At 38.8% G+C, this 10219-nt stretch overlaps 1 protein-coding gene across 1 annotated transcript; it reads right to left on the bottom strand.

Moving 5' to 3' along the window:
• Positions 1-1405: 1405 nt before the first annotated feature.
• LOC101957409 (olfactory receptor 1L3) lies at positions 1406-2377 on the bottom strand. The gene has a single exon (XM_013356630.2). The coding sequence runs from the start codon at positions 2375-2377 to the stop codon at positions 1406-1408; it is 972 nt and encodes a 323-aa protein (XP_013212084.2).
• Between the last annotated feature and the right edge of the window lie 7842 nt (positions 2378-10219).

The following is a 10219-nucleotide window of genomic DNA, read 5'->3' as shown; positions in this document are numbered from 1 at the left end:
AATTGAAAAACAATAGTTGTATATATTTATGAAATACAATGTGGTTTTTCAATTCATGAAATGATGATCTCATCAGGAATGATCACATCAGGCTAGTAACATAACTATCAAATACCATTTATTTGTGGTAAGAACATCTAAAATCTACTGCTTATGTTCTTTGAAATTATCCAACACATTATTAAGTATAGTCATCAAGCTGTATAATAGATCACCAGAACCTTATCCTATAATTTAAAAACTTTGAGATCATCTATCTTAGAAAGGACTGCTCCTTATCTAAAATACCATTAGAATATTTTAATCTAATAGTTAATTTTCTAAACACAGACAATAAAATACAAACATGAGGAAAGAATCACTGTCCTGAAGAAAACTGCATAGAATAATTTATCCGACTGCTTCACTAAAGCACATAATTCATTCTTTACATAAATTGGGAACCTCTTTTAAAATAGCAGGTACTCTGAGCCAAAAGGCCCTTGCTAGTAGGTCACATCCACTGAGTTTTTACTGTCTCCAGTGACTATAGAAAGCTTTTCAGATTACTTTATTTTCAGATTCCTTTATTCTCAAAAAAGATTGACAGAGAAGAGACAGTAGTAACACAAGCATCTCTAGAGAGAACAGCACCCAGACCAAAAAAAAAAAAAAAAAACCCTCAGGGAGAGTTGAGGGGGTGAATGCACCTTAAGTACAGGAAGGGAAAGAAGAGTAGAGACCCAAACACAGGCAGAAGCATTGACCTGTCCTACCAACAGGCAATTAGACTATTGGAGTAAGCTGTGGAGAGTCTAGTACTCCAGAGACCACGGCATGCAGTTCTTGTGAGCATTTAAAAAAGAGACCATAGTTTTATCATGTCAGGACCAGGGAACACAGATTCTGCAGTTGGAGAACCCTTAGTTGAATGGGGAGGTGTCTTTCTTTCTCTCTCTCTCTTTCAAACACACACACATACACACCCACGTTCTGCAAAAGTTTCTTATGGTTTCAAATAGAATAAGATGCCCAGGTTTGCATACATATTTTTCACACATGTAAATTTGTATATAGACATGTATGAAAACTCTCTTTTATGTTCAATGACCAAATATGGCTGAATTAGTGGAGAGAAATATGAAAGGATCCAAGGAAATATGGAATGAGTGAAGGAAATGGGACTTTCTGGGATGGAGAGCTCTTATGAAGTGAGTCTATAATAGGACTATAGGAACAAGACTCCTAACCACAATCATGGGTGACAGAGAACACAGGTAGAAAACTACTAGGTACAACTGCAATTGATGAGTGTTTCTCCACAACAGATTTACATCAGGTACATGTACATGCATGCGTATGCACATACACATACAAACACACACACATACACATGCACATACTAACACATATACACACCTTGCAATCAGGGTACATGGATTTTATTGGCCTTTGCAAAATAAAACCTATCCACTTGGTAGTTAATCTTGCTTGCCAATTTCTCTAAGCCCCTTTTCATGTCTTTGTTTCTTAAACTGTAGATGAACGGGTTTAACACTGATGTCAATACTGTGTAGTTGATTGTTGCTATTCGGTCCTTGACAGTATAGCTGGACAAGGGATGAAAATAGACAAAGCTAATACTCCCATAAAACAGAGTCACCACAGTGAGATGGGAGCTACAGGTGGAGAAGGCTTTGCGTTTTCCAGCAGTAGAGGGAATCTTGAAAATAGCAATGAGGATTCTCAGGTAGGAGATGATGATACACACAAATGGAGCCATCACAGAGGCCATCCCTTCCGTCATGGCCACAACTTCATTAACAAAGGTAGAAGAGCAGGACAGTTTCAGAACAGGGTTGACATCACAAAAGAAGTGATGGATAACATTTGATGCACAGAAGGTGAGCTGATTCACCAGGAGGACATGCAGGAGGGAGTGGAGATAGGAGAAAGCGACCGAAAAGGCCAGCAGCAGGACACAGCGCCTGTGGTTCATAACAGTGACATAGCGGAAGGGATTGCAGATGGCCACATAGCGATCAATGGCCATGGCTGCCAGGAGGTAACTGTCCATGTTGCCGAAGACCAGGAAGAAGTACATCTGTGCTAGACATCCAGCATAGGAAATGGTCTTTTTCTCTGATAAGAAGTTCACCAGCATCTTGGGAACTATAACGGTTGTGTAGCAAATATCAGCAAAGGACAAAATGCTTAGGAAGAAATACATAGGGTTTTGGAGTTGGGGATCAGAGCGGATAGCCAAGATGATGAGCATATTGCCCAGCAGGGTGACCAGGTATAGGATAAGAAAGAGGGCAAAGAGTGGTTTCTGATCCTCAGGCCGAGAAGAGAGTCCCAAGAGGATGAATTCAGAGACTCTTGTCAGGTTGGACATTCCACAGGCTTGTATATACCTACAGACAGAAACACTGTCAATTAATGGTTCTTATGTCATCTGTGAAGAGCATCTTCCCAACTTGTACTTATACTGAACAATTATTAATGGAGTGTTTACTCTGATGTTCATTTATTTCCCCCTGAGTATGGAAAAATCGAAGCTGAATAACTTATTTTTAAAATTTCATCATTATTAGTTCACTATAGTTATGTAGAATATTGGGGTTTATTTTTGACATAATTATACAAGAATGGAATATGATTTGCTCCAATTCAGTTCCCAGAACTTCCCCTTCCTCTCTCCTCCTCCTTCCCCCTGTTCCCCTTCCTTTACTCCACTGGTCTTCCTTCTATTTATTTATAGCTTTTTGTTTTCTTAAATTAGTGCTTTATAGATACACAGAAAGGTGAAATTCATTGAGGTATGTTTATACATGTACATAACATGGTTTAGTCAATTTCATTCCATCATTCCTTCCTTTTTTCATCCTCCTCTCTCTCTGTCTCTCTCAATCCACTTCTTCTGATTTCCCTTTTACTTTCATGGCATGCTCCCTGCCTTTCCCTCCTTAGTTTGGTCTAGCTTCCACATACAAGAGAAAAGTTTGATCTTGACTTTTTGCGTCTGGCTTATTTCACTTAGCATGGTGTTCTTCAGTTCCATCTGTTTACCAGTATTCTCCATACTTTCTCTTTTCTTTATGGCTGAATAAAACTATTATGCATATATGGTACACTTTCTTTATTCATTCATCTGTTGGTGGGCACCTTTGCTGGTTCCATATGCAAGGGAAAGAGAGAGAGGAGGCCGGGGGGCAGGGGTAGAGAGAGAGGACCCTGTGGCTAATAACTGTAGGAACTACAGATGCAGACTATGAGTTGAGCTTCAGGTTATCTTCTCATTGTTGATTAGCAGTGTATAACTCACATCTTGATAATAAGGAGATGGCAGTGATCTCACCTCGTTTGTAGTTTGTAATTAAACAATCTTTTAATTTTTACTGGTGTCAGGGATCAAACCCAGGGTCATGCACATGTGAGACAAGCACTGTACCACTCAGCTATATCCTTGCACAGGTAAATAAATTTTTCTTTCTAATTTAGCTGTTTCTTTCCCCATCATTTGCAATGGAGCAAGAGTCACCTAAAGAACATTGAAATGAATGTAAACAGCTACGATGAAAAGAAAGATGAGAGAAGAGAAAGCGAGGGGGAGGGAGGGAGTGAACTTGTGTGAGACATTCTCTCTCAAATTCACCTGCTCTTCAGTTGAAAATTCATATCCTGAGTCAGGGGAATGTGACTCAGAAGTAGACTGAGTTAAAGGAAGATTGAACTTTATAGATATAAAATATCTACATTAGGATGGACCCAAGTTAGCATTCTTATTGAGTGTCCACTGATGACTAATTGTCTCTCTGAGATCAGACATTTCCACCTTCTCACCAGTATTCTCAAAAAATGATTTCTTACCTGGAAAGGATGTCTTATCTCATGTTTTCATTCCATTCTCTTCACTTCTGCTCCATGGAATGATGAGTCAAAAAGAGAACAAATCTGTGTCAACAAACAGCAGGCAGAAAAGGAACCTGGTTGAGGAAAATCTCCTAGTGCTTCTTGAGTCCAAAAGCTCCCTTCCCTGGGTTCTTACCATCAATCACAAGGTGTAAATACTCACGGTCCCTGCGACCCTCCTGAGACTGTCTTCTGAGAGGGTGCCACTAAGTCTCTGGAGTATTATGGGTGAGAGAGTAATAAAACAAATTCTCATTAACTGTGTGCAGAATTGTCTCCAAGGATCCTTCCTCCCCATGTGGCCATGCATCCTGCTCTTGGAACTTCCAGTTATGGCACAATCTCTGCTTAGCTTAGTGTAAATATCCAAGATAGACAGTGAATTTCTGTTCTAGCTCTTGAAGCCCTCCAAGGGCTTACTTGAAAGATACCCCAAGTAACACTGCGACAGTACCAGGCATTGATATTTGGATCCAATTTCCCCCCTGAAACTATAAAATGTAGATTGGGCTTCCCTTTTAGTGACTTCATTTCTCCAAAGGACAATTACCTAAGCACCTTCTGTTCCAGCCCTCCCACGTTTGGATACAGCCACTAGGTTAGTAGGTGTGACCTTGTGACTCTCTCCTCTTAACTAATGGCAGTGTCATGAACTTTGAACCCAATCTTATGCTACCCTTCCCTTGTTACACATTATCCAAGTCCACTGCTCAGATGTTTAATTCTCATCCTTTACTACCACCACCAGGGAAAGCCACTGGCTTCAGGTCTTTTACTCCTCTTGATTCATGGAAGCACACAGAACCCACATATCAGGGTTCCCACAATGCCATGCTGCACAGTGCCTGTTTCCTGTCAATTATTGATTTCTTATTACATTCTTCAATTCAACCATTTCACTTCCTTTTATTTGTTTTCTCCAAGATTTATTGAGGTATAATTGACAAATTTATGTATTTGAACTACAATTTAAAGATATGATTTGATATACACATACCTCATGACACATCCACCACCACACATAGTTATCATTTTTTGTTATGTGTGTGTGTGTGTGTGTATGATGAGGATATTTAAGATATATTATCTTAGCAAATTTCATAAAACAACATGATATTATTAACTATGGTCACCGTGTTGTACTTTATATATGCGGAACTTATTCATGTATAACTAATAAGTTTGTACCTTTTAGTAATATCTCTCCAGTTCCACCAACTCCCAGTCCTTGGGTAACTACCATTATACTCTGCTCCTTTGAGTTCAACTGTTCTGGTTTCACAGATAAGTGATATTAAGGTATTTGTAATTCTATGTCTGGCTTTCTTCACTCAGAATAATGTCTTCTATGTTCAACCATGATGTTGGAAATGACAGAATTTTCTTCTTTTTATGACTGGTTAATATTCTATTGTCGTGTGTGTGTGTGTGTGTGTGTGTGTATGTGTGTGTGTGCGCGCGAGCATGCCACGCATGCATGTATGATCTAGATATATAATCTATATATCTATCACATATTCTTTATCCTTTCATCCATTGATGGACAATTAGGTTGATTCCATATTTTGTTGAGTGTAATGCTGCAGAAACTGATTTTATTTGAGAGATACTGATTTAATTTTTTTTGGATATATACCCAGAAATGGGACTGCTGGATTATATAGTAGTATTTTAGTCAGCTTTTGTGTTGCTGTGACCAAAAGTCCTGATGAGAACAGCTTAAAGGAGGAAAAGTTTATTTTGGCTCATGGTTTTTTAGAGGTTTGGTCCATGGTTGACTGGCTCCAAATCTGTGAGCTTGAGATGAGGCAAAAATTATGGCAGAAGGGTGTAGTAAAGCAAAAAAAGCACAGAACATGGCAACCATGAATAAAGGGTAAGGGGGTTACTCTGGTCATCAAAGACAAAATATAATTCCCAAAGACATACCTGCCTACAGTTGCCATCCAGTTAATCCATTCAAGCAAATTAATCCATGGATTAGGTTATATCTTTCATATTCTAATCAGTGAATCTCTGAAAGTTCTTTCATTGTCTCACACATATGAGATTTTGGGGAACACCTCATATCTAAAGGTGTCCCTGGTTCTCCAAATTCATGCTCATCTCAAAATGCAAAATGCATGTAGTCCATTTCCAAGAGTCCCATACTCTTAATAGTTCCAGCATTGCCCCAAAATCCAAGTCCAAAACCTCATTTGAGACTTAGGAAAACTCTTAACTTAAAGAGTTAAAATAAAAGCAAGTCACATATAGCCAATATAAAATGGCACAGAATAAGCATTTCCATTCAACAAGGGAGAAACAGGGAATAAAAGGAAGGAGTAGGATGAAAGAAAGAGCAAAATCATCTTGGCAAACAAGTCCTGTAGCTCTATGTCCAGCATCTGGGGCACATGGGAATTATGATATTTTTTCCAAAGGGTTTGTGTAGCTTTTATGGCCGTGCCAGTTGCAGCCCACATGGACTCTCTTTTGGCTTATTTCTGCTTGATTCCTACAACCTTTCTTCAGCAGATATTTCATGTTATTGGAATCTCTTAGTCTCCATTGTAATTTTGTATTCTTTCTCATATCTTCATGAATCGCCCTCTCAGGGAGCCAGCAGGGATTTAAACCCTGATACACTTTGCTTGGTCTCCCATACCTTCCTTTGAAATCTTGTTGGAAGCCCCACGAGCCCATAACTTCAGCATCTGCAGAACCAGTACAACATGGTAAATGCCGAGGTCTGCCACCATCTTGATCAGTAGCCAAGTATCCTGAGATCACAGCTGCAGCAGCTGTGGCTTCCTGAACAGTTTCACACAATAAAACAACTTCCTAGACACCCCCATGGGCAAGTAGGGTGCCCCTATCTTTTCAAAGAAAATTTTACTTTTTTATTCTTCAGCCTGAGATGGGTGTAAGTCTTGCCAATTCCTGAAATGTCCTCAATCCATATTTTCTATTGTCTCTGTGCAAAGCACTTAGCATCTTTTTAGTGGTTGTAATGTCTTTAAGTACTTAGCTCTAGTTTTACTCTCACTTTTTTTTATAAATAAAGTTTTATTGGAACATGACCATACCTATTCATTTACAAGTCACTTGTGACTCTCACTTTTATGGCCAAACTGTAAGTTTTTAAAATCTGTCTGTTGTGTTTTCTGTTCCTGATTATCATGGTAAACTTTGCAAAAATCTGTCAGCAATATCTATGCCACTGCCTGAATATTATGCTGTCTTGCTGTTTCTTCCCCCATATTAATTAGTTCACCACCTTTAAATTCAGCCTCAAAGAAAGTCTCAGGTCATGGGCAAAGTGTAGGCAACTTCTTTGCTAGAATGTAACACAAATACTCTCTATCCCATTTTCAACAGTCTTCCTTCTCTGAAATCTTATGAGCACAGTCTTTACTATCCATAGTCCCAATGACATTCTGGTCTTTTGAGCATCCACCAGAATTGCCCATTAAGCTCTGTTTACAATATTATAAAGCTTTTCTAGCTAACATTTCTAAACTTTTCAAAATCCCTTCCTCTGAAAACCAGCTCCAAAGGCTTCTGAGCCATATGGTTAGTGTGTCACAGCAATAATCCCACTTCACAGTACTAATTTGTTTTAGTCAGCTTTTGCATTACTGTGACCAAAAGACATGATGATAAGAACAACTTATAGGAGAAAAAGTTTATTTTGGCTCACGTTGCAAAAGTTCAGTCCATGGTTGGATTTACTCAGTAGCTCTGGGTCTGAGGTGAGGTGCAACATCATGGCAGAAGGTTGTGACAGAGAAAAGCAGCTCAAGACATGGCAATCAGGAAGTGGGGTGGGGGGGAGAGAAAGAGAGAGAGAGAGAGAGAGAGAGAGAGAGAGAGAGAGAGAGAGAGAGAGAGAGAGAGAGAGACACTACCAAAGGGCAAAGGGCATGCCCCATGATCTATTTTTCCAGACATACCCCATTTTCCTAGAGTTATCACCCTGTTAATTCTTTCAAGTGTATTAATCCACTGATTAGTTTACACCTATAAATCTAATAATTTAACCTCTGAAATGATTGTCTCAACACATGAATTTTTGAGGGGTCACTAAGCCATAATAGATAGTAATATTTTAATTAGGTGAATAGGAGGAAATTAAAACACATTGTTTAGTTCAATAACCTCTCAAATCATGGTTGACTCTCAACTTATAATAAGCAGTAACAATATTCATAGTAATGCAAGTATTATATCTGTATATTTATGCAACCCCATAATATATTAGCATAGGTTGCTGGTAACAGATAGGAACAGATAGTCTGTATGGTGGTTCTAATATTAGGAGAAGATGATTATATTTTTAGTATGTGAGATATTAGATATATTGTTGGCCCAGATGTTATGTGTCAGGGAAAAAGAAGAATCAAGGATAAACTGTGAAAATGGTGGATTTATTTTTCTCAATAAATCTGGAAATAATAGAAAATAAATGAGGCAGTTGAATTGGATGATATAATGAGAAATCAATAAATGACAGGAAATAAGCAGAATATATCGGGCAGAGCATAGTGCCATCTACTTAGAGGGGAAGATTTGATGAAGGAAATGTGAATTTGATAGACTTGGTCATGTTAAATTTGTGGTATCTATTAAGTACTCAAATAGAAATGTTTTATAGGCAGTTGGATATATAAGTCCTGAGTTTCTGAAGATAGAAATTTCAGGAACAACAAAATGTAGATGATATTTGAATCCATGGACCTGGATAAAATTGCCTGCCAAGAGAGTATATAAAAAGAAGAGTCCTGAGATGGGTAAGTAGTATAGCATTTAGAAGCCTAGAAGGCAAAGGAAACAGATAAGTGGCCATTGGTATGAGTAATGTCAGAAACCCCCAAAAAGAATGCTTTTCTGCCAATGTCTCGGCTTGGCACAGAATCACGAGCCACCACACACCTTGTAGATTCAAACAGCAATCCTTTATTCCCGAACTCACACCGGCCCTGTACAAACACGTTCTGGGGAAATCCAAGTTCTGCCGCACAATTCACATCCCCAAATCTTTCTCCCCAGGAGAACTCAGCGGGAACTCAAGGATCGGTGTGCCTGAGGCAGCAGGATACGCCCTATTCCCCCCCCCTGCAGGGTACACCTTAAACCTGGAACTTCCCTAAACCCAAGGATGGGATACCCCCTAAAACATGATCAGCTCTAAACCCGGATCCGCCCTGGTCTTTGAGCAAGGTCACCTTACTAAAGCATACATGCAATGTCCCATCTAATGTCCTCTAAGCAACATGGGGTACGCTGGCAAGGAAATTTCGATGCGTCATTCCTACTTGGCAATGGCCCTCAGCACTTTTCTAATGGAGGAGTGATTGTTCTCTCTAGATGAGAGGTCATAAATGACAATGGAATTAATTATTTAGACATGCCTCCCCCACTGTACTTACTGTTTTTATGGTGCAAACATTTAAAATTAACTTTTAAAATAATTTTGACATATATAATGCATTATTATTCACTCTAGTCACCATTCTGTACATACTCTTCAGCCTTAAAGGAGGGGGTAATCCTGCCATTTTTGACCACATAGATGAACCTGGAGGACAAAGCTAAGTGAAATAAGCCAAGCACAGAAAGACAAAATGCTACACAATCTCACTAATATGTGGAATCTAAAAGAACTGAACTCAGAGAAGTAAAGAGTAGAGTGATGGTTACCAGCAGCTGGGGAGGGGAACGCTTGAGGAAAGGGGGAGATACTGATTGAAGGGTACAAAGTTTCAGTTACAGAGGAAGATTGTGTTTTAGGGATGAAGGGTTTTGATGAGATAAGGGAGGAAGTGCAATCAGCCTTATATAATCACAGCAGAAAGAAGGGGTATATTCTTGATGCAGGAGGGCACCGATTTCCCTTGTAGAAGACAGGTCTAGTGGAAAGCAGTGGAGTCAGATGTTGTAGGCAAATTTCAGTGCACTTTCCAGGACTTGTATGGATTCACAAAAGACCTATTCCTTTTTATAGTTTCAGTTATGCATCTGTAAACTAAGGCAAGTAAACCCTTTTCTTATCTATAATTATACTTCTCTTCTATTGTTTGCATGTAATTACTATGCACCAGTGAAAGGGAATGTTTATTTTAAATGGTATAAATGTCAAAGGAATGTTTATTTAAAATGGTATACTTGGGATTTTCAATTGATGGTCAATTAAAAATACACTGGAGACTGAAATGGAGAGAATTATATTCCAAGCATGTGTGATTAAGTCAAAACCAACCCCACTTTTATGTAACTATACTGCACTAATAAGTACATTCAACATACAGAGATGAATGAATTTTTCTAGTCAGTCTTGAAGTAA

This window comes from Ictidomys tridecemlineatus, chromosome 4 (assembly GCF_052094955.1).
Source record: "Ictidomys tridecemlineatus isolate mIctTri1 chromosome 4, mIctTri1.hap1, whole genome shotgun sequence".
NCBI lineage: Eukaryota > Metazoa > Chordata > Mammalia > Rodentia > Sciuridae > Ictidomys > Ictidomys tridecemlineatus.
Note: the sequence above shows the minus strand (reverse complement) of the source record. Positions and strands in the feature narration are given on the sequence as shown.

Excerpts from the sequence above, each read along its gene's own strand:
- LOC101957409 (XM_013356630.2), bottom strand. The coding sequence starts at position 2,377 with ATGTCCAACCTGACAAGAGTCTCTGAATTCATCCTCTTGGGACTCTCT.